We start from the raw sequence: 23,909 nt of genomic DNA, 5'->3' as shown, positions 1-23,909 counted from the left end.
CTTGTCGATGATTTCCCAGAGGGAACATCTACTTTATTTCCAATTTTGCTCATTTTGCTCCGGGGAGCTATAAATTAGTGAAGTGTTTACTGGAATAAAACCTCAAATTCACAGTGAAAGGCCAACGCAACCTAGACCTCCCTGGTCAGACCTTCCTTTCCTGCACAGAAGCAGCTTCTCAGGCAGCCTGGGGTCGGGGCGGGCCAGCCGCTGAGCGGGAAGGAAGGTCATGGCTCAGAGTTGCCAGAGGAGCCGGGGTGAGATGAAAATGGGACTAGCTTCCCAATAATTAGGAGAGGCCGAGTCTAACCAGGTGTAACGCACGAGGAGGATGCAGGCAGTCCAGCATGCTTCATGAAGGGCCATGCGTCTGGCCTTGAATCCTGGCCTAATGACACAGACAACATACCTGTATTCACGCACGTGTGTGTTCACGCACTGACACACAGTGTATTTAAATACGTATTTTAAAACTGCAGTATTTGAAATTACAAGGAAAGTCATTTTTTTCCTTTTGTTCACATGCACCAAATATGCTGTATGTTTTATATTCTTAATTTTACAAAGATTAATCTTGCAGTTAAAAATTAAATGTATTCAAGGAGGAATTTTTAAATAGATTGCTGCTGCTGCTGCTAGGTCGCTTCAGTTGTGTCCGACTCTGTGCGACCCCATAGATGGCAGCCCACCAGGCTCCTCCGTCCCTGGGATTCTCCAGGCAAGAACACTGGAGGGGGTTGCCATTTCCTTCTCCAATGCATGAAAGTGAAAAGTGAAAGTGAAGTCGCTCAGTCGTGTCCGACTCCTAGCGACCCCATGGGCTGCAGACCACCAGGCTCCTCCGTCCCTGGGATTCTCCAGGCAAGACTACTGGAGTGGGGTGCCATTGCCTTCTCCGAATAGATTGTATAGCGTTGGCTATTTTAGCTTAGCTTAGATTACAAATTGTGTTCTATTTATTTAGAAATAATTAACATCATTCAGTACAGTCTGATGTCTGTGTTAAAATGTTACCATTTCAAAATGGAGGAAAGGAATATTCAGAAATATGTCTTAAGGAAGGTCTTCCTCATGGCCCTTTTCTGGACTTAACACTTCCCCAAGTGTATCACAATAAAAACATAAAAAGCTCCAGGCTAGCTTTGCCATTAGAAACTCAGCCCCCTCCCCAGGAGGGGGATCTGTCCCTCAGGGCTCCTGTTTCTCGGGTTAGACTCAGTGGTCACTGCCAGCTGGTCTGTGGACAGCCAGAGAGCGGGCTGTCCAGGGGGCAGAAGAAGTTGGTTTGGCCTCTTGGAAGACAGAGCGCACAGCAGGATGAAGGTGAAATGAAATGCGGGGCCCTTGGACCCATCCTCCCTTTAACAGAAGAGGACACTGCATCCCAGTGGCGGCAGGGGTGAGGGTCTGCTCGACGAGAGCCCTGGACCAGGGGCCCTGATGAAACCCATTCAGACCTACAGAGCTTCCACACAAGACTTTAATTACTGTGTGACTGAGCAGAGAGGAGGTTGGGGATCTAGCCTCATTAATCACGTTTCATTTAGTTTTGATGAAAATGGATGATGAAACACCAAGAAACAGCCTGAAGATTCAATTTCTCAGGGCTGACAAGACCAGATTTTCTGGGCAGCCTCGTGGCTTGTCCAGCAAATCCCTGATTGTGACGGAGAAGGTGCCTGGGAGGCCAGGGGCCGGGCTCCTGACGACTGTCTGTGATGAGCCTTGATTCAAGTGTGGTCCTGGATGGAACCCACGACTGCCAGCTGGGCCAGGGCCCACTGAGGGGCATCCACTCAGCTCCCAGGAGGGCAGCCTGATGGCTGGCTCCACTCTGCCCCCCTCCCCCGGAACTGCGGGGCCTGGGGTTCCAGTCTCCCTGCCCGGGCCCTCAGGCCCTCAGCTCTGCCCAGCCCCTCAGCCCCCCCTGCCCCCATGCCCCCAAGGCCTCCTCTAGGCCCCCGTCTTCCAGGAGGCTTGCCCACCGGGCCCCCATTCCATCTGCCAGGACTCCCCGCACTCTCCTTGGCAGCTGAGAACACAGGCCTGGGTGCCTTGAGGGCAGAGAGGGGGGTCTTATCTCTGGATGTGGGTTACAAGTTTTTAAAATGAAAGAATGACCAGCTTGGTTTATGGTTTTCCAGGAAATGCCCTCTCCCGGTTTTTGCTTCCGCCTCGAAGCTCAGGGACTTTGCACAACATCCCTTTTTACTGAGGGGATGTGAGCACAGAGGGCCTCGGGGCAGCAGGAGGCTGCACACGTGATGATGGCAACAACTGGAAGTGAGAACACCTGCAGTGCTGGCCTGCAGATGCATTCGTGCACAGCACACACGCACAGGTACATAGGCACACATGCCCCTACACACACACATACATGCACAGATGCACACATGCTCACGCACACACATATACACATGTACACACCCACACATGCACAGGCACACATGGATACACATGTTCACACTCACACAGATGCACACATGCTCACGTGCACACACAGGCACACATGCATACACATGCTCACACACACACACTTACACAGATGCATACATGATCACACACATGTATACTACATGTACACGCCCCCACACAGGTACACATGCATACACCTGTGCACACATACACATGTCCACACCCGCACAGACGCACACATGCTCATGCACACCCACACACACACACACAGGCACACATGCATTCACACACCCACACACATACATGTACATGCACGCACACGCATGCCCACACATACACTTGTGCATGTGTTCGTACACACAGGCACACACATGCTCACACATACACATGTACATGTACACCATGCACACACAATACACACATGCTCGTGCACACACACATGTACACACGTGCACAGCACCCATACACAGGCACACACACGGGAATATGGCAGGGAGAACCCAGCCCTTGGGCAGCCCCATCTGCAATATCCCTAACCCCAGGCGTTCCAACAGGTGTAACTGCTGCAGTGTCTTTCCTCTCCTTATTTTTCTTTCGAAATTAAAGAAACTGCTATAAAGCTCTCCAAAGCTGGAGGCTCAGAAGAGTTCAGAGTGAACTGAAGTTCTCCTTATTCCAAGGAGGTCACAAAGTCATTTGGTAAACATTAAATTTGCGCTTACATTTCCCTTCGCATTCTGCTTAATGTCGTGAGAAAGCCCAGCAGTTCACCCTGAACTGTGGGTCGTGTGTGTGCTGCCATGGTGATGATGACGATCACTGAGCGTCTACAGTGAGCCACGTGCCAGACGCGCCCATTTCACAGATGAGGACTTGACGCCTTGGATGGGAGAGGCAGCGCTCGGTGCTTTGTTTTCAGAGTCTGCTGCTACATCTGAGTCTTCCTTTGATAACCTAAGTCTGGTTTTTCAGGCTGCAGCCTTCCTCATAACCTGCCTCCAGACCTGGCAGATGGTGGAGAACAAACAAACACACCTAGACTGCATCTCAGACCCTGCCGGAGAGACTACAGGTGCTTCTACAAAGTGAAGATCCCTTTATAAAGGAAAGGAAACATCAACACATTTCTCTCTCTTTCTTCACTTCGCCTTGTTTTTGGTTGACTTGTGCATGAGCATGGTTAAAGGTGATTAAAACAGAATCCCAAATCCAAGCACTGGGTCTCTCCCTTAGTAACCCAGGCCTAACAGCAGCATCAGAAAGAGAAGGAACAGGAGGGAGGCTCTTAGAACATGTGAGTTCTCATGGCCAGTCAGTTCTGGTCGTAAGCGTGAACAGTCCCATGATGCCTGTCCGCGGGGCCAGCGTCCCCCAGGCGGGCCCTCCAGGGTTGACTGTGGCCGGGGCAGTCTGCTCTGGAAACACAGCAGCCCGGCCTCCCTCCGGGACCCTCAGCTGAGCAGGGCGGCTTTGCTCTATTAGTACGTGTGTGTGTCCGTTTGTGTGAGTGTGTGAGTATGTGTGTGTCTGTGTGTAACTGGCGTCGTCCTGAGGCACTCTCACTGCGGAAGCTTCCCTACACTGTGCTCCCCTCAGTTCCCATGTGAAGCACTTTAAACTGGCCCCCTTACGGTAAAAACCAAGTGCACCTGCAACAAGCTGCATTTCCTGGGGTATTTTTAGAAGCTGCCGCCGCACAGACTTTATCACCTTCTACACACACAGGGACACAGACGGTGGGGGGAGGTTCCTCCAGGGATGACAGAAGACCCCGGGAAGGGTTTCCCACAACCACTGCCAGGCCCCACCTGGAGCTTAGCCTCACGGGCCGGACCCCCGTTTAGTCCCCATTGTGGGTCAGGAGAAAACTGCATGAGCTCTACAGATGAAACCTTCCGAAGAAAGAAGAAAGTCAGAGCTTGCATTCCACGCAGTTAAGCACAAACTTTTAATTCTTCATCCAAAGCCAGACCCAGGACAGGGTTACTCATTTTGAAAAGGCAGCGTGAAGTGTGGAAAAGGCAATTGGGCCACTTCCTGACCGAGCCGCCGACCACCCAGCCTGTTTCCACATCTGCAAGGTGGGTCCAAGTCTCCCCCTTCTCACAGGGTATAAACCACCCCACCCTCGTGAGGGGGCCTCACCATCCATGATACTGCTATGGGCGGGGAGCCCTGCAAATCTCAGGGTGCACTGGGCTCACGGGGTCCTGGTGGGTTTCGTCTGTGGTTTGATGTGACCCCAGGGGCCTGAGGCCGGCTCCGTACAGACCCTCATGCATACACTGGGGCACTCAGGTGGCCCTGCTGTTGCAGAATAAAATGATTTTCTAACTGAAAGAAGGGTGTCCGAGGGGTGCTCCCTGTCTCCCCCAGTGTGAGAGCTGAAGCCTCAGGACGACTTCTGCTGAGGGGAGCTAACTGTCCAAGGGGTCCCGTGCCTCCTTCCACACAGACACACACCCTCTGTGCAGGCCATGGTTCGAGTCCACAGCAGGAGTGATTCACAAAGTTCCCTGGAAATACTGCTGGGAACCAAGGGGGCGGAAGATGCTAGAAGTGAGGACCGTTTCTCAGAACTCGGCCTACGGTGAAGGTGGGTGAACTTCCTATACCCGGAACAATGGGAGCTAGGGGCCGAGGCTCTGCTTGGTCTCTGCCAGTAACTTCCCAACACCTGCACGACATCCACAGCCGATGAGAAAATCCTCGAAAGTTCTAGCAACAAGTAACCTTTAGAGAAAAGTTGTATCTTGGCTCAAGTTCAGAATTCTAATTCTTCAATTTAAATAAATGTAACCAGGTTTTAAAAAACGTTATGTGATGTACGTGATTAAAATTCCTGTGTCTAAGGTGAAAATACCTGGGGGAGGTGCCTCGGAAGGACAGACCACACGAGGATGTTTTAAAGGGCAGAGACCAAGGGGAAGGCTCACCCCCCCCACCCCCGAGGACTGAGTCCAAGTTCAGACTCAGCAGGAAAGGGAACCAAGGTCGACAGTTCCTTCTCCTGCCAGGACCTGCATAAATCACAGAGGTTCTGGGTCTGGAAGACAAAGACTCAAGCAACAAGGGGGTCTAATGTGTCCCCCCAACTCCAAGTGTAAACAGGAGCCAGTTTGGGGGCCCATTTCTAGAGATAATTGCTTCTGATGTGAATCAGCTTAAACTGGTCACGGAGCTGGCTAACACACTTACATCATGCCCGTGTCTGCACTGATCTTGCATTGGGGAGTAGGAAAAAGAACTTCTGGTTGGGAGGATGTGGTTTCTTTAAAACTACACTGAGGGTGATGTGAAGTGATTTACACGGTCTCGTCTGTGGCTACCGCTCAGGTGATCTCAGCCAGGAAAAGTTTTAGGGGAGAAACTCCCCTTGAGCATCAGAGCTGACTTACATTAGGTGGAGTTCTCACCAAAAAAATCACATTTGTTTGGACGATTTTTTCCCCTTTTTTCCCCTTGCCTGGGGTCTCAAAGACTGTCACAGTCAGGGGTCCTCTCACGGAAGGCGGGGCGGTGAGAGGGACGCTCGGCCGTAAGCGCCGACGTGCGGGGGACGCTCGGCCGTAAGCGCCGGCCTGGGAGGCTAGGGAATCCCGCCTGCTTCCGGCCCCTGTCGCGCGTGCCATCACCTGCCTCACTGCCTGGTCAACGACCTGCCCTCTATGGCCCACGGACCAGGGACGAGAAAGCAATAGCTGCAGAATCTGAATGATATTTACAGACACATTACATTTTAATACACGTTCAGTTTACATATTGTACACAAGTCGACAAAATGATCGGCTTCTTCTTAAGACTATCCCATGTGCGCTGCTCTGGGTAAGTGTCATCTCAGGAAGTTCAAGAGGATGGGTGACCCAAGACCCAGAGTGTATCTGGCAAAACTCGTTGCCTGTTTGAGATCAAGAATGTTCTGTTAACAGCCAACTAACAAAAGTCCACGTTAGAAGTGGCAAGAGGAATGTTCTCAGAAGCTTCTGTTTCTTAGCTGATGCAGAAGAGAGAACAAATTTTGAGGCAATTGAGACCCAAAGGTGTCTGTATAAAGAGGTGGTGACCACTGACTCACACACTCTTAACCAGGTAAGAAGCTGTGCAGTGAGAATCGACCAGATTGTTGAAAATATACGTGGAAAGAACAAGCTATTAAAGGGGCACGTGCGTGAATTATTCTAGAGGAAGCAGCTGCAAATCCTAAAAGGATTAATCTCTGCTTCTGTGCAGGGAAAGCCTTTGTGGCTGCAGGAAAAAGCCAGAGATGGAGAGGTGTCATCCATTAAAAGATTAACGAGAAAAAGCCACAGTATAATCTAAGGTATCCTCAGCTGAGAAAGACCTATCATCAAGTGAAAAATGGTTGTTTAAATATCAGATTATTTATAGTAGACATGAAGGTGAAACAGAGCATTTCAGAAAACTTGTCAAGTTTGGATTTCCTGGGAAAAGGGTCAGTCGAAACAGGATTTACTTGCTGCAAAGACAAGTTACAGGTGACGGAGGCTTTTAGACAGCTGGAAGCAGGAAAGGCCGCTGTGGCCTCCCCTCCAGGAGGGCCAGGGAGGAGGCGAGGGATGTCCACCCTGCACAGGAGGCTGTGAAGGGCGGGTTCCCTCTGAAGATGCTGATGGTGTGGATATCACACCGGCCTCCAAGGAGAGATGCGGCAAAAAGGAAGTGCCAACCCTGGAGGAGAAGCCGGTCTGCCTGGAGCTTGAGATCAACACGACCGTCTAAGCCCAAAGGCTACGGAGGCAAACCAAGTAGAGCCAGACCCGCCGGAAGCCTGCTCAGGTCTCCGAGTGGAGGCCGCCAAGGAGAAGCCGCGCTCCCAGGAAGCTGTCCCCAGGCTGTCCCGTTTACAGCTGGCCTGCTGGGACTGGAGACGCCCTCCTCAGCGAGAGGCAGACGGAAGTTGCCGTGTGCCGCCGTGTTAGCCAAGGTCCGAGTACGGTTAACCCCATTTCAATCGTGAGGGGAACATGGTTTCAAGCCACGGAAAAGGAGGTCTTAATAGAGCGGGCTGGATGGTTCTTGCTAATGCTGTCCGTTTGAGGTCCTAAGCTACGTGTCCGCCAGGCACTGCGTGGACGGCTACAGACCGCACAGCCGTCAAGCAAGAGGCCGCCCTCCCGGTGTTTACACGCCACGAAGAGAACTCCAGGGTCTGGTGGCGGGAGGGCTAGTTCAGGAGGTCACTGAACATGAGCAGGTGGTCTATGGCGCTAGGGCCCTGGACAGGGGTCCTGTAAGAAACGACACGGAGTGAAACAGAGCCTGCACCCAGCGGACTGACACCCTGCTCTGTCGTGGGGGGGGTCCTGGGGGAGGGAGCCCAATGGGGTCTGAACGCAGAATTTTCTCTGCATCAGAAGGAAAGCCCTTTCCAAACGAAATGGAAGCCAAGCAATTTGATGTGATGATTTTTATAAAAGTCCAGGTAATTAAAAACGATGACTGGAGAATCTTGGTTCTCATCAGGTTGTGGAAAGCTCGTCTCGCCCTTGTTCTCCTGACAGATACTCGAATGTCCGTTCCAACTAGATGACAGCAGGTCATAATACGCGGGCTGGGGCTTGGCCTGACTTCTTCCAAAACCTGCCTAGGAGCTGAATGTGAATACATCCATCTACCTACTTACATCTACAGAGACACAGAGAAGAGAACCCTTAGTCTGGCGGTGTGGATGCGGCTGACCAGACCCACGCTGAAAACCCAGAGACAGTTACAGGCGCAGAGGAGAGGGGGCCATGCCGTGTGTGCTGGTGAAGCCTTAGCTGGGTTACGGCTGCCCTGGTGAGCATCTGTAGCTACGACCACAGTGCACTGAGGGAATTAGCTAGGATCATGGTGGAGTTTGGTTATTTGTCCTATTTAGATATCCATTCTAAAAATGATCATATTAAGCACTGGCTTACAAAAATCAGCTTCTGACTCTTCACAGGACAATCACTTCCTTAAAGTCTGAGTAACACTGTAAAACTCCCCTTCCACGTGCGTGCATATCTGGAGAGAAAATACCTATGCTTTAGAAAATTCAAGATGGAAAGGATGCGATATGAAAAAGCTAGAGGTAAACGAGAGGGAAAAGGCAGAGGGATTGCCCACACAGGTGACCAAAATCCTCGAGAACATTCACGTGTGCTGAGTTTAGGCGCTGGCGCACACACGTGGCTTGGTAAACACATGTTTCTTTGCAAACGACACACCCCTTTTGTTACCACTAAGTGAACAGATTTTAGAAAGAGAAGGATTTTCGTTAAATCTTACTTGAGTTCTTGTGAGCTGGTGGCCAGCATACTTCGAATGCTTTTGTCAGCCAGCGGGCAGCCCGACAGACTGTAAGACAGGCCAGAAGAGTCCGGTGAGAAGCCCTGAGGCCCAGCGTACATCCCCGACAGACACAACGTAAAACTGAAACCAAAAAGTTGAATGCAGAAAAGCGATGGGGCAAGTGCTGTATATTGAATTTTGTTGGTGCAATGAACCAATGCATGTTTCCATAGACATTTAAGGAAGCATGTCTTTGCGGAAACCATTTGAAAAGTCAGATTCAAATATCTGGGCTCTTTGGTCTCAATGTCTGTAAATCATATTCCAAATTGAGGTAGCTTGCTTTGAGATAAAAGACTTTTTAGAAGATGTCGATTAGCATGCTTTTGAAGGTCAACATATAGCACTTAAAGGGGTGACACAGAAGTCAACGTTTGTACTGGGACAGCATTGTTGAGGTAAGCTGAAAACAATAAATTGGAAAGACAGAATCCACCATGAGAAAAGTGAAGGCACACCTTCTGTGCGAGGCGTAATTACCAGTCACATGACCACTCCCATCACACCTCGGTGTTGGACATCTGCCACCAAACAAAAACAAAAACAGCCAAAGTAGTAAGCATGTTTCCCAAAAAAAAACAAAAAAAAAAACTTGAAAAAAGTTTCATTGTTTCCAGTTTAGCTGCAATGTCTGCACGGGGTTTAAGCTGCCTGAAGAAAAGCTGCAAATGCACAGGATCACATGGAAATGGCGTCTCCATAGCACAGAGCAGCGCTCAGAACAAGCGTCCACGGCTGGCCTGTCGCCCACCCGCCTGGCCCCTGGGGACATCTGTGCGCTGTGCGTGTCGCATGCTCAGACGGCAAGGCAGATACAGACCCGGGTAGAGGTGAGCCAGAGGAGGGGCTCGGGGGAGCGACCGTCCCGCCGCGCGCCGTGCTTACGTGATCAGGTCTTTCTTGCTCTCCTTGCACTGGGGGTACTTGGGCTTGGGGCTTGGGATGGTCACCTCCCCTGGGTACCTTCTTTCTTCGAGGGCCTCCTGGAAGGGGTCCAAGTCTTCTGGCTGCGGGTGAAACACAGCTTCAGGGCCACAGAAGACACTGGACACGCAGACCGGAGGCTGCGTCCCGCGCCCCCCCACCCCCCGCCGTGTCCCGCTCCCTCCCCCCACCCCGTGTCCCAACCTTACCCTTAAAATCACAACACACTCCCTTCCGAGGATGCAAACCCAGTTTCGTCCAAAGAGCATCTGTGGTCTACACGGCACTTGTTGCTCACCACTTGCTCTAAACCCCTAGTTCAGTGCGGAAATTCTAATTCCTGCAGCTGCACGGACAGGAAGGGCAGAGAAGCGGCCAGGCAGCCAAACCAGCCACTCAGTGGACCTCGCTCACCGGGTTCAAGACCTACAGCAGCGTATCCAACACCGACAGGCAGAGCTTAAGCTTTACATGCAAAGATACCTGGGGCGTCTGGCAATCTTCGCCAAGTGTTCTACACTGTGGAAGTACTCTACACGCTGAAGTCCCAAGGCAACGGAAGACCAACATAGACTGATGCTGTGAGTTTAAATTGCTGTTGCTGCTAAGTCGCTTCAGTCGTGTCCAACTCTGTGCGACCCCGTAGACGGCAGCCCACCAGGCTCCCCTGTCCCTGGGATTCTCCAGGCAAGAACACTGGAGTGGGTTGCCATTTCCTTCTCCAGTGCGTGAAAGTGAAAATTGAAAGTGAAGTCGCTCGGTCGCGTCCGACTCTTAGTGACCCCATGGACTGCAGCCTACCGGGCTCCTCCATCCATGGGATTTTCCAGGCAAGCGTACTGGAGTGGGGTGCCATTGCCTTCTCCAAAATTACTGTTAGGCAGCATTAAAAAAAATTTTTTTAATAGAATATTCTTTGGCCAAGAGGGGCCCCTTGCAGTAACCTAGAAATTCCTATAGGTGGCGATGTTCAGCAAACGTGTTTCCTGAGTGCAGGGTTTCACTTGTGTGACACTTAAGGAGGGCAAAGCTGCTGTCTTTTTATGGGGGCTTAATTTTAATTAAAATAAATTCGGAGATTCAACTACCATGCCTTATTTGGTAGTAAGGATTTAACGTTGTAGGAAAGAAAAAGCCCTTTGGAATTTAGCTTGCCACTCAGATTCTATTCTCCTGGATACTTAAATCAATTTGAAGAATAAACATAACAGGCTTCAGATGTAATGGCCTTATAAACAGGTACCTTCCCTGACAATTCCTACAAATAGCTAATGTTTCCTTTTTATCCACCTCTCTGTTTCTGTAAGATGCTATGGCTTTGATGGTGGTCTCCCTATTGTGTTCAAAAAGAATTTTCATTTTCCAGGGAATAAAGGAGATGTCCTAACTTTCAGAATTGAACACTGGAGAAAAAGGCAGTCTAATAAAGAACACTTCTTTTTTCATTTATTTTCTTAGCCTAAAGAAAATTGTAACTATTTTAATGATTTGAATTTGAAAATTGTAACTACTTCAAAAATACGGTCTTGACGTAGGTGTTTTGGTAATGTTGTAGTCAACAAAGATTTGGGTGACTATACAAAAATAATTTATTCTAGGCTCCAGGGCACTCTTCTGCATATTTTGGGTGTTTTGGAGAACAGACCTTGTCCTTCCCTGGTAGCTCAAATGGTAAAGAACCCGCCTGCAATGTGGGAGACCTGGGTTTGATCCCTGGGTTGGGAAGATCCCCTGGAGAAGGAAATTGCTACCCACTCTAGTGTTCTGACCTGGAGAATTCCATGGACAGAGGAGCCTGGTGGGCTACAGTCCATGGGGTTGCAAAGAGTCAGACACGACTGAGCGCCTTTCACTTTCACTTCCCTGTCCCTAGCTTCAAGGAGCTAGCTAATTAACAACACAGAATTAAACATGTAAGCATTTAAGAGTCTCCTTATAATTCCTTACCTGCAAGGAAAACCCTGCATTCTATCAATTTATCACCCAGAAAAATGGATTGGTAAGCTGTTCGCACATTTTCTTAGAGAAATCGTTTGCAACAAAACACACTTGTTGGAAAATAAAATTCATCGTTCAAAGGAGTCAGTGGTTTGTTTCGCTCTCATCAATGTTACTCCCAAACCTCTCCTGGGTTAACCAAAAACATCTTCTAAGCTCCAGTCAGCTAAAAGTCATATTTAAAGGGAAAAGACCATTTTCACTAAGGCGTGCACCCAGGGCATTTTCCCTCAGCGGTGCCCGCTTGGCAGACTGGGTGGGTGGGGGTGGGGGTCCACGAAGGGGACGTACGGTGATCTCTTTGGACTCGTCCTCGTCCATCCTTCGAGGCTTCATCTTGGTATAGTCCACGGGCAGGTCCCAGCAGTCCCCCTCACTCAGCTGGAAGCACCGGCTGCTCACCACTGCCTGCTGGGGGGACATGGGCTCCAGGGGCGTCAGGATCGGGCAGCAGCCTTCCCGCGGCCGCTGCTTGTTCATGCTCAGGTCCAGGGTCCCGTTCTCATCCACCTCCATGTCAGGGTTCTGCGAGACAGAAGGACAAGGTGACCGTGTACATCCCCCCCCCAGACCACAGTCCTTTCGCCAGGACAGAACCCAAGCTGCAAACTCCTCCCGGCAGTCTCACTTGCAAAAGCTCCCCAGGTGAGCAGAAGCGGCCCCTCCTGCGTTCCGCTCTCCACGCGTGGCTGTGAAACCCGCTGACAGGTGCGCAGGGCATCCGTCTGTCTCCACGTGTGGCTGTGAAACCCGCTGACAGGTGCGCAGGGCACCCGTCTGTCCGCTTATCTGTGGACCACCTCTCAATCTCTTGTCTCTTATCCACGAATCTATCATCTCTCTCACTTAACTATCATAGATCTGTATCTTTTGCCCCTAATATGTCTCTGCTTTTAGAAATAAGCCTCACCAGAAGAAAAACAAGTGCCTGATTTCAATTCTATCACAGTTCAAAGACCTCTTAAGAGGTCAGAAATGGATGTGTGTACAAATTATAGATATATACGTAAACATGTACACAGATTTAAAATTCTCCTTTAGTTTCACGGATGCTAATACTCCCAGACTTGGAGATGAAGAAAATACAAGAATTTAGAGGGATGGAGGAGAGGAACTATAATTTACTTCCTTTTTTTGTTTTTTTTTTTTTTTTGGTGAGGGAGATCAAATTGAGTCCTATCGGGTACAGGCTCTGGGAATATAGTAGTGAACAAAACAAACCTCCCTACACAGAACTTACTTTCCAACACAAAAGCTTATCATATGCGATAAAGAGGATTTTCTATTTTAAGGCAGGGAAATGTGCAATCACAGTACAACAGCTTCCACAGCAGTGATCGCGGCTGACCTGCTCAAGGGTCAGCAAACCTGCAATGTAGTCACCCAGTTTTACAAAAGCTGAAGAGATACAGGGTGAGGGCTTTCTTTCTTTTTTTTGATGCTTTAAACAGATCAAGAATCCCTGAGAATCTTCCTCTCGGGAATGGGGAGAGGAGGAAGGGCAGATGGAGGACAGAGGAAGGAAAAATCAAAATATCCCCGACAGTGCTCCATTCCCCCCTCCCCGCAGAGAGTCATACTCTCTTCAGCAATTTGATGTCAGAGCTGGCATGAACGCCGCTGCCTACTCAGACGTCTGGCGTGTCTTTCCTCGGGGATGTAACAGCAGAGGGAAGGTGTCTGGAATCAACCTCCACCTCTGGGTTGTTACCGGGGTAAATCCCAGCACGTTATGCTGCCTGAACCTTCCTTGTGAAAGTGCACCTCTGGTTTCCAGCTTTCAGACTAATATAGCCTTCATCATGTCGGACTGTAATTCCCTCGGTCTTAGTTTATATTTAACAAAGCGAACAAAAAATCGAAGGGGTTATTGTCTTTTGTTTTTCCCCTTGCCACAGAATTTCCTCCATGGCATCCTGGCATTTTAGCAGTCCTGATCACCATGGAAATTGCATGCCCCTGACACTCCTCCAAAATCCAGGAATAAAAATATTAATAGAGAAGAAAGCATTTGCAAGACATAAAATTACTGACCTTTCTCCATTCACACAAATCACACCTATTTCTAACAACTACGGCCAATGTGGTGTGCTCAGGAGCGTGCCCAGCAACGCTGGGCGACGGGGCGGCCCTTTGTTCTGAAGACGAGAGCCGCCCGTTCGCCGGCGGGGGCAGGACGCGCTCGCGCCCGGGTCCCTGGCCGCCTGGCGGCCTCTCTGGGTAGCTCCGGGCGCGGCGGGGCCGAGCGATTCCCACTCCTGCCAGGAGCCGCTCGACGAAGACCCGCCCTGGCCCTGCTCACCGTTTCGGCATCTGGTGCTCTAAACTAATGGAAGCTGACTGTAATTGCTTGGCTGGGAGCCCGCGGGGAAACGGGATTTTTGCCCTTTCTTTGTTCCCCAGCTCTGGGCTGGAGGGCGCGGTCCAGCCCGCCCGCGGAGGCCTCCGCCCGCGGCGCTGCACACCCTCCTCTGATTAAGGGCCGGGGCGCAAGGCCCCTCGAGGTTCCCGGTCTCCGTGCTGCCCTCGGGATCGCCAGGAGGGGAGCGAGGTGTGGGTCCCCAAAGGGGGAGGGGCGGCGCTCCTAAGGCACAGGTGAATCTGAAAGACTGATCTGGAAAATGTGTCCCCAGGGCCCTGCGCAGCCAGACTTCCTCGGAGCAGAGCCGGGTTAGGGCGGTCTGCGCCGGCGTCTACGGGGCCGCGGGGCGCGCCCGGCGGGACCTCCGGGTTTGGGCGGCCGGGAAGGGAGGTGGGGGTGCGGTGGGCCGGGGCCGCGCCCCGCCAGGTGCGCCAGGCCCGCCCCGCCAGGTGCGCCCCGCCCGTACCCGCGCGGCGCACAGGTCCTGCGGCTTGGTGGACAGGTTCTGCGGCATCTCGCGGCAGCGCGTGGACAGGTTGAGGATGGCCGTGGCCGCCATGTGCGCCGCCTCCACGTCGTGAGTGTAGTCGAAGCTGCTCTTGCTGCACGTGCTGCTGGCGCTGCTGCCGCCGCCGCAGCTCAGGTTGCTGCTGCTGCTGGGCGCATAGGTGCTGGTGGTGCTGCTGCTGGGGCTGGCGTCCTTGCAGTACCGCTTCGCTGGGGAGACAGCGCGCGGCGGTGACTCGGGGGCCCCGCCCAGGCCCGCGGCCGCAGAAGCGCGCCCCGCGCCGCCCGCCCGCCCTGTGCGCCCACACCTGTGCGTCGGTGCCCAGGGGGACAGGGCGTCTGCCCACCAGCTAATTCCCTGAAAGAAGCCTGGCTTCTCCTGCCTTTTCCTTCTTTCCCATTGTGTGGGCGGAGCCGGGAGCCCGCAGGAAGAGCACCGAGGCTCTCAAGCAGGTGCCTAGGGCAGGGGCGCTTTGGAACTGATCCCTTAAAGGCCAGCCCTGGTTCGGGGGTGGGCAGCTACTAGCCACACCAGCGTGACCACAGCCCACGGTTGGTTTCTGTTATGGCTGCTCATCTACTCTCACGGGGAGACGAGGACCCTGCAGCCCACACATCCCTCTGGAGATGGGATGGCCTGTCCCGCGCGGGGAGGCGGCAGCAGCCCTCTGAGGCGTCCTGCCCTGTGCAGATGGCCCAGATGCACAGGCAGGGCTCTTGTGGGTCTTCGAGCACCCGCGCTCTGGGAAGGGCCGGCCCTGCCCTCGTGTGCATCCCAGCCACCAGCTTCGCTCAGGGATCCTTCTGAGCAACCAGCCAGCCTCCCGACCACCCACTCCAGCCCTCAGGGCAAGGGTGGCTTCCGGAGCTGTTTGCACCTCCTTTAGCGCAAGGACGGGAAGATGACCGATGGATGACTGATTAGGATGTGTCCGGGGTCATTAAAGACACAGGATGCCCTTTGCTTAGGAGTCAGCAGCTCACCTGACCCTGCAGAGGGGGCGGGAATTACTCCAAGGGGAGCCCCAAGGGAGCCAGGAGAACTGACTGCAGGGTCTGCAGGGTGCCACCCCCTCACAGGGCACAGGCCCCTTCCTGCAGGGAGCTCAGCCGTCACCCTGACAGAGGCCGAGGTGCGGGGGAGCCCAGAGGGGGCTCCAGCCCTGCTCAAGGCTGCCTGTGTGCACGCGAGAGCCCCATCAAGATCATTCTGGCAGACAAGTCACCTCTTCTGAAAGAGGGAGGGGACGCCGCTCCCGTCCTCAGCATTGACATCCTGGTGCCTGCAACCTGGCGCCCTGCCCAGGGGTGGTCAGCAAGTGACCGCAACCTCACAGCCACCACTGCTGGTCATCATAGCACCCCCAAGAGCGGCCCCAAAGCGCCCTGTTCCAACAGGAATGAAAGCACTGACTTTCACCATCGACGCCTTTCGACCTGGGACGGAAGACTGAGCTTTCCTGACCCCAAGGGCGCGGCATGGGGAGGCTCTGCGTGTGCAGCCACCTCGGGGAAGCTGCTGGCCTTGTCGAAGCCCTGCGTGTGGGCCTGGGCCCAGTTCCACACCCTCACACCCCCTCACACCCGCCCAGTGCGAGGAACGCCTTCCATCCTGCTCATCAGACTTGGTCAAGCCCGAGGACCAGCCCTCACACTTGTGTGTGTGCCTGCCCTTCTTCCCTCCTCTCTCCCCCATGAGCACACTCAACGCAGCAGACAGAGCAGGGGGGCCGTGGTCTCCCATCTGAGCACAGATGGGGAGGCTGGGGCCGCTCAGGGGCACCTCCAGCGGATTCTATAAACAAGCTAGGGCAGCCAGCCCCTCGGCGGCTCACAAGACTCGCCGAAAAGACTCAAGTTTGTGGCTTCACATTGTTTACAATTTTGTTATAAAAACATGAATATTAGAAACTGGGAGAAATGAAATACCACTTAGGAGGGATTTTTTTTCCCCTAGTGAAAAGAGGGATTTTTTTTTTCTGGTTCAGGAAAAGAAATACGGTCCACATAAATAAGAAACAAAGTTTTGTTTTGCAACGAGGGGATTTCAGTTTCTAAAACAAAGTAAATGGCATACACGTCTCTACGCAACAGACTGCACTCCTCAACTTCTGGTAAAAGGCACTGACTTTACCAAATATTTACATCAAAAGACTCTACTTCCCCTGGATTATGCCAAGCTGATGGGCCTCGTCCAGAATTTTAGCAGCTGATGGAACTGGACAATTTGTTGATGTGCCTGTCAGCTCACATGACCCAGAAGGAAGGCGCGCAGAACATTTGTTTCACAAGCATCCTTTCACTGTGGGCCATCAATCATGTATTCTTTGCTCCAAATGCAAATAGGAGTCTGTGTACTTCAAGTCTCTCAGATAATGAAGCTCTTTGGTTTTAGTCATTACTTCCTATTTGTAAAATATTTACAAAACTGTTAGTGTCAGTAATCTTTATGACCAATCACACGAAGAGCCGACTCATTGGAAAAGCCCCTGATGCTGGGAAAGATTGAAGGCAAAAGGAGAAGAGGGCAGCAGAAGGTGAGATGGTTGGATGGCATCACTACCTTAATGGACATGAATCTGAACGAACTTCAGGAGATAGTGAAGGACAAGGGAGCCTGGCGTGCTGCAGTCCACACGGTCGCAAAGACTCGGCTACGACTTAGCAACTGAACCACAGCACACTCAGAGCTTCTGGGGCTCACTGCATGGACACCAGGGGGTGCCACACAGCAGGTGCAACTCTGCCTCGCTCCCAGCCCTGGGGCAGCCCCCCTTCCACTTTAACCAAGTAAAAATTTGCTTTCTTTTTCTTTTGACAAAGCTATTTTCCACCAAAGCTTTTCCCAATCAACTGGCAAACAAATGCATTCCTGTTCCTTGATGCCAGCGCATCCTTGAACTTAGGAGATGGAACAGCTTCTACTCCACAGAGAGGCCCTCGCATTTACAATGTCAGGAGCCCATGTGATCTTACCCCGTGCTGAGAAGGATCTCTTCAAGTGCCCTGTCCTCTCGTGCAGGAGAAGGAAAAACAGGTTGGGGTTTCCAGTGATTAAAGATGATGAATTAGAAAACCAACCAACCACCTTCCAACTTAGTCTACTCTGCCTGAAAGACTCTTAGGACATGGGTGTGCTGCCCTTCTGAATTATCATTTTCTGTAGGGAGTAGATCACTGTGGCCTTCCGATCTGAATTTCTGTGAAAATCAGACAAAATGGAACACAGACGGAGATATGCTTCCTGAGGATCCGCCCCTAAAGTTTGGGCCTGTGCCCCTGTCAAGTCTGGTTGGACTCAGGGGTCTGCACCCCTAATTCGTAGCCCTGACTCCCAGGCGTCATGTGGGTTCCTGGCGGTACTTTCCTGTAAGCAAGCCGAGACACGCGCGCAGAGTCCTCAGGGGAACAGCGGCACCTCCTGAAGGCAGTTTGCTCACGTGGTTTAGAGTTTATCACGTCTAAACCAGGGCTGGATTCTCAGTGGTCTCCCGCCTGCTCGCTCGCTCGCTCTGGGCGTCCTCTGCCTGGCTCCTGTCCACCCAGGTCACACCCGCCGGTGGGGTTTGGGTCTTGGGAGATGGGACATGGGACCCAGCGCTGCAGGGGGAGGCCTGGACCCCTCCTTCTGCACGAGCAGGTCTGAGGAGGCTAGGGGCAGGCTTCTGAGTCCAGGCGCCGATCTGTCCCAAGGATATGGCTGGAGAAGAAGCTTCTGGAAGCGGCGGTGAGTGTGGGGGGCAGGAGAATGGGGAGGCAAGTCTTCCAGGGAGAGGCTGGCCTGGGGGGGGGGGGGGAGGCCGGGAGGCCTGGCCCAGAGAATGGGGCCTGGAGGCACAGGAGGGCTTGCCCAGGGACCCTCCCTACCCCAGTGATGAGGCCTGGGCAGGGGAGGGCAGGCGATGGGGAGGTGGGCGCATCAGCGACAAGGCCTTTGAAGAGCAGCTGTTGTTCAGTTGCTGAGCTGTGTCTGACTCTTTGCAGCCCCGTGGCCTGCAGCACACTAGGCTCCTCTGTCCTTCTCCATCTCCCTGACTTTCCTCAAACTCATGTCCATAGCATCGGTGATGCCATCCAACCATCTCATCCTCTGGCATCCCTTCTCCTGCCTTCAATCTTTCCCAGCATCAGGGGCTTTTCCAATGAGTTGGCTGCTCACATCAGGTGGCCAAAGTATTGGAGCCTCAGCTTCAGCATCAGTTCATCCAATGAAAATTCAGAGTTGATTTCCTGAACAGAGAGTGGTTAAACGATGGTCAGGAGAACGTGCAAATTTGGGAATAACCCAGAAGGAGGCTCATGAGAGGGGCTCGTGCGGGGCTGAGAACGTAGGGTTTTAACAAAGCCTGAGGGTGGTGATAAACTGCTCAGAGACACAGCGGGATGGCTTAGACCCAGTCCGGAAACTTTTTCTGCCAAGGGCCTGCCAGTGGTGGAGGCTTTGGCGGTCACGAGGTCTCTGCCAGAAGCGCACGTCGGGCTGTTGTTCTGGGGAAAAGCCAACCGGTGATACGGGTGAGGAAAACTGCTCTGAACACTGACATTTGAATTCTTCTTTGTTTTTCCCCCATCTATTTAAAGTGGAAATGCCATTCTTAGCTCCCCATAAAACAGGCCTGGGGGGGAGGCGGGGAGACACCAGCCAGGGGATGCTGAGGGCGCAGGGCTGGCAGCCTGCAGGGCCTGCTCCCTCCTGTATCGCTTCCGCACTGGGCTGTCCGACGTCGGTGTCCCTCCTGCCCGAGACAGACGACACAAAGTCGTCTCCTCACCGCCTACGGGTCATCCTGTCCCTTTTCTCACACATCTCAAGTCCTGCCTCGCCAGCTGGCTGGAAGCCTTCCACTCACTTGTGGGTTTCCTGCCTTCTGGTAGCCTCCCACTCGTGAGCAAGTTTAAAAATTCACCACTCGGTAAAACTCCTGCTAATTCCTTCAGGCAGCATGGACACCTTGCTTCACTGTGCCTGGGTGCGTTTCACTGTCTTCTGTTTACACACAGTCTCTTCCTTAAAGCTTGTTGTAAAGAAAGAAGAGGGAGAAAATGGATAGATGTATGGTGGACAGATAGGTGGGCCCATGGACAGATGGATGGAGAGAGAGGGGGATAGACAGACAGGTAGATGAGACACACAGATAGCTACTACTGAGAGTCTGGAAGGACGCGGGTGAATAAATCGATGTTTGTTGACTGTTCTTGGCCATGGCTGGTGGAATGTGAGGGACGACCCCAGAGCCTGCGGCAGGAGTCCTGCTTTTCCAGCCTCCGTGCACCCAGACCCTGAGCCCCACGCCTAGGCGTTATGCCTCCCCTCCCGCAGCGGAGGCTCCCTCCGCTGCCTCTTGGGGTGACGGCCCAGCCATCGTGCACCCGGGGCACGCCTTGGAGACAGCCGTCTCGGGGCGGGCCGCAGACGCCGGCCACACCACGAAGGCCGCCTTTCCCTTCCCTCAGTTCCTAGAAGACCTGGTGCTGACGTGCCTCTTCTGTGTTCTTTTAATGTGGGGACCAGCTGAAGAGCAAGGGCAACAGCAGGGGTCTTTCTGGGGGGCCAATGACACGAACAGGTGTAGGTTCCCCTCCGTAGCCTTGTTGGCTGAGCTGCACCCTAGTCAGCCAGCAGCCTGGAATAACTGCTCCCTCTGCTTTCAAGGAAACCAGCACATGGGGGGATTCGCGTGTCTAGTACCACTAGGCTACAACAGGAAGCGCTGAGAAAGGGCGTGGCGATCCTGGTCAGGACCTCCCAGATCCAACAGAACAGCGCAAGGAAAGGACAGGAAATCGGGTCTCGGGGGACAGCAGCCACAGGCCGTGTGCAGAAGTGGCCACCAGACCCCGTGAAACAACAGTGACCTGGGGCCCCACAAGGACAGACCTTAGTCGTGTGGCCTGAAGAATTCAGGTTCTTCAGACCCCTCATTTGCATCAAATGAAATGAAGTTACAACAAAGCCTGAATTAGCAAATTATTACTACAAAACCCTCAATTTATTATGTTATACCCTAAGCCACTCCCTTTTCTCTCTCCGCTTCCATCTTTGTTCCTATGTATTTAGAATTGATACACGCAAGGGTAATCAATCTGAGATACATCAAAGAAATATTACATTTCATTCACCGTGCCAAACTAATTGCTATTAATGTAAAGAATGACTAAAATAATGTAGAAAGATGTGCAGCAACTCATATGGAATTGTTAAACGGTTTTGGAACTCCCCAAGCATTCAATTTAAATGGATTTTTTTGGTGTGCTGTGAGTTTAAATTAAGTATCTTTTTCAGAGAGCTGCTCTGAAATCTTCCAAACCCTCTCTCCTGGCCTCTGCTGGAGAACGCCAAGATAAACTCCTAAATCACCCAGCGTACACAACCCACGTCCCCATCGTAACGTCTGCCAACTAGGTCCATACATCCTAGAACTGCAAGTAGAAACGTGGTTAGACAGATACGGAAAGTCACAGGACGCAGTCCTCCCCGCTGTGCTCCAGTTACTTACCAACTTAGCTCTGTGACGACATGGGAACTAGTCTGTTTAGGCGTTTGCACCCCTTCTTGTGGGTTCAGATATGCAGGAGTGAAAAATAAACGACCTTTCCCCCTGAAGCAACGTTTACCTATTTCTGGGCTCTATTTTGTTGGTGGACACAGAGGCAGCCACGAGTGCGGCCAGTGACAGAGTCACAAAGCCAGGACAGGACGCTCCCAGGCCCCACCTGGGGTCCGAGCCCGCTGGAAGGAGGCTGGTGGGGCCGTGGAAGCTGCATGTTTAGATTCACTGGTGACTTTTTAAAAATGCTGCCCACAGGGACCTATGTCTGGGGAGTCAGATTTAACTGGTCTGGGGTGAAGCCATAGACATGAGAATTTTAAAAATCTCCCCAACGAATGCACCATGCATCCCGACTTGAGCAACAGGCAAGGGAACACAGAACCTCAGAAGGACCAGGAACTTCGGGCAGCTACCCAGCTCTCCTGGTTTTGTCTGTGTCGGGGCGTCTATCAGAGGAGCTGGTGCAGATGAGGACACGCCTCAGCCGCGCCGTGGAGCAGACGAGCCCACGGCTGTCTGTCTCCACCACCTGCCGGCGCCTGGGTGATGCTCTGCCCTGGGGATGACGGGGAAGGGGTCTCCCTCCCTCCCCGCCCCCTCCCTCTCCCAGGACCTGCTCGCCCACAAACCTGCGGGTACCCTGGGGCCGCAGGAAACCCGCCTAGGCTGCGGGCGTGCCTTCCTTGGTGCCCAGCGAGCGACCCCATGCTCGGTCGGTTTTGTAGGCAATGGATATGCACAACAACAACATTATCAACGGCAAGCGTGACGCTCAATGTAGAAGAGGGTGCACCTCTACCATCGAATCCTTTGGGGGATAATGTCCCTGGTTTGCACCTTGGGAGCTATGGCCCGCTTGCCATAAGTATGGCTGTCGTAAGTGTTGTACTCAAACGAAGTCTTGGAATATTTCTCCAGCTCTTGGCCAAGTTGGAGCGAGGCGTGGTGGGTGGGCACGCTGTTTCTGTAGCCGTAGTGTGGGATCTCCAGCTGCTTTACAAAGCACATGGGCCTGGAAGCAGAGAGAGAGAACGGACAGCTTGCTTTCTCACGGCCACGCATGAGACGCGGTTCATCTTAAAACAAGAACACGGTGTTTCTGAGCTCTGTTAAGGAACCGGGTCTCGCACTAAAAATCCCAGTTCCTGTTTTCCTCGAGAAAGGCCAAGCGTGCTGTAAGGATACAACACCAAACTGGCTTCTGCCAAGATGCCGACCTTTTGGAAATACAAGCAGAAATAAAATATTAACCTTTGAGCCCCCCTTTTGCTTTTCAGAGTCTAAGAAAGTGTGGAGAAGATCATGCCAAAGTGGATGTGGGGAGGGATCGCAGACCCCATGTCTCCTTTGCGGGGCCTTCAGACAGTGCTGCGACCATCATGCACGGCGAAGCGAGAGAAGCTCCCTTAACAAAATGTGAGGAGTGAGGGAAACAGTCTCAAGGATGTGGACGGAGAAGACGCTAAGAGCTGGACGACAGAATGGAACGCGTCCTGGCGCGTTCTGACAATCAGCGTGCGCTTCAATGCCGTCCCCTGCAAGTCACCCATTTTTCTACACTGTGGAATAAAGTACTTAAATGGAAGAACTCTCAGTTACATATTCATGAATACTCCATCTTGCTTTTTGTGTGTCCATCTGTCTCAAAGGACCTTTTAGACTTTAAAAAAATAATTTTAGATTTACAGGAATTGGTGCAGAGAATTCCCTTAGACTTTTGGCCCCAAACTTCTCTGTATGTTAACAAGTTTATCTATCAAATCACCGACACATTTACCTTGATGTTATAATTTACCTTATTTGCTTCTTCTCAAATCACCAGAAAGATGTAACAGTTAGTGAAATGTCTATTATTTGGGGCCTTTTAGCAGGCAGTGGGGTGGGTCATAAATGAACGAAAGCTTAGGCCTTGCCCTCAAAAGGTCACTTGGACTGTGACCTTGTTTTAGGAGCCCAAGGGCTCGCAGAGTCCTGGGGAACGGAGGACCCCCGGGGCCATGACAGTCCACTCAGTTTTAAGAGAGAAGGTGGCGTTTGTCAAAGTTAAGATCCAGGATGGGGCAGGAAACACACCAGGAACATTGAGCGATAAGGAACAAGAAAGCCCCGTGCCTCTCTGGGGGCAGCAGGAGGCAGGGTGGGCGGGCCCAGGCTGGGACTGTCCACTCGTCCAGGACAAGGGACGTGGGCCTGGAAGGCACAACCCCTGAGCCCCAAGGAGGTAGGAGCAGCTCTGAGGGAGGGTGCACTGGAGCAGAGGCATCAAGGAGGGACGTTTGGTGACGAGATGGAGCAGGTGCTGGGGCCTGAGCAGGGCTCTGTGTGTGGGGTGCGTGGGGCAGGTGCGTGGGGCAGGGCTGCAGCCCCCCACCCAAGTCTCAAGGACCTGTTAGGCCACCTGCCCGAGACTCTTAAAAGCATAAGTAGCTGAACGATTGTAGGTTGAAATTCTCTTCCTTCCTTCCTGTCTTCCCGTCCCCCGCCGCCCCAAATGCGCCGGGTACATTAACCGTGAAACACAGCTTCACGGCCACAGAAGACACGGACAAACGCAGACCGAGGCTCGCGTCCCTGCGCCCCCCCACCCTCCCGGCCGCTTCCTAATCTGTCCCGCTCCCTCCCCCCACCCCGTGTCCCAAACCTTACACCTTAAAATCACAACACACTCCCTTCCGAGTATGCAAACCATGTTCGTCCAAAGAGCGATCCTGATTGGTCCTACACGGGCCACCTTGTTGCTCCACCACTTGCTCTAAACCCCCTAGTTCAGTGCGGGAAATTCTAAATTCCTGGCAGCTGCACGGACAGGAAGGGCA

At 52.5% G+C, this 23,909-nt stretch overlaps 2 protein-coding genes across 4 annotated transcripts in view; both read right to left on the bottom strand.

Annotated features, from left to right (window-relative positions):
- The window catches only part of MYT1L (myelin transcription factor 1 like), a 421,026-nt gene that overhangs the window by 57,839 nt on the left and 339,278 nt on the right, over positions 1 to 23,909 (bottom strand).
- LOC132346026 (myelin transcription factor 1-like protein) lies at positions 6,127 to 22,001 on the bottom strand. 2 transcript variants are annotated; one of them, XM_059889543.1, is made up of 7 exons: positions 21,893 to 22,001; positions 14,502 to 14,752; positions 11,965 to 12,198; positions 9,637 to 9,758; positions 9,210 to 9,272; positions 8,689 to 8,757; positions 6,127 to 7,664 (listed from the first exon to the last, which is right to left on the bottom strand). In XM_059889543.1, exons 2-7 carry the CDS (start codon positions 14,592 to 14,594, stop codon positions 7,601 to 7,603), a joined length of 645 nt encoding a protein of 214 aa, XP_059745526.1. In that variant the 5' UTR covers positions 14,595 to 14,752; positions 21,893 to 22,001; the 3' UTR covers positions 6,127 to 7,600. The 2 variants fall into 2 exon arrangements, with proteins under 2 accessions (XP_059745526.1, XP_059745527.1); XM_059889544.1 differs by lacking the exon at positions 9,210 to 9,272 and having other exon boundaries at positions 21,893 to 21,999.

Source organism: Bos taurus, chromosome 8, assembly GCF_002263795.3.
Source record: "Bos taurus isolate L1 Dominette 01449 registration number 42190680 breed Hereford chromosome 8, ARS-UCD2.0, whole genome shotgun sequence".
NCBI lineage: Eukaryota > Metazoa > Chordata > Mammalia > Artiodactyla > Bovidae > Bos > Bos taurus.
The sequence above is the reverse complement of the archived record's forward strand: the minus strand, read 5'-3'. Positions and strand labels throughout refer to the sequence as shown.

Coding starts and splice junctions, on each gene's coding strand:
- LOC132346026 (XM_059889543.1), bottom strand. CDS start 14,594: ATGGCGGCCACGGCCATCCTCAACCTGTCCACGCGCTGCCGCGAGATG. Junction 12,199..14,501: donor AGGACCTGTGCGCCGCGCGG/GTACGGGCGGGG, acceptor TCTGTCTCGCAG/AACCCTGACATGGAGGTGGA. Junction 9,273..9,636: donor AGCAAGAAAGACCTGATCAC/GTAAGCACGGCG, acceptor GTTTGGTGGCAG/ATGTCCAACACCGAGGTGTG.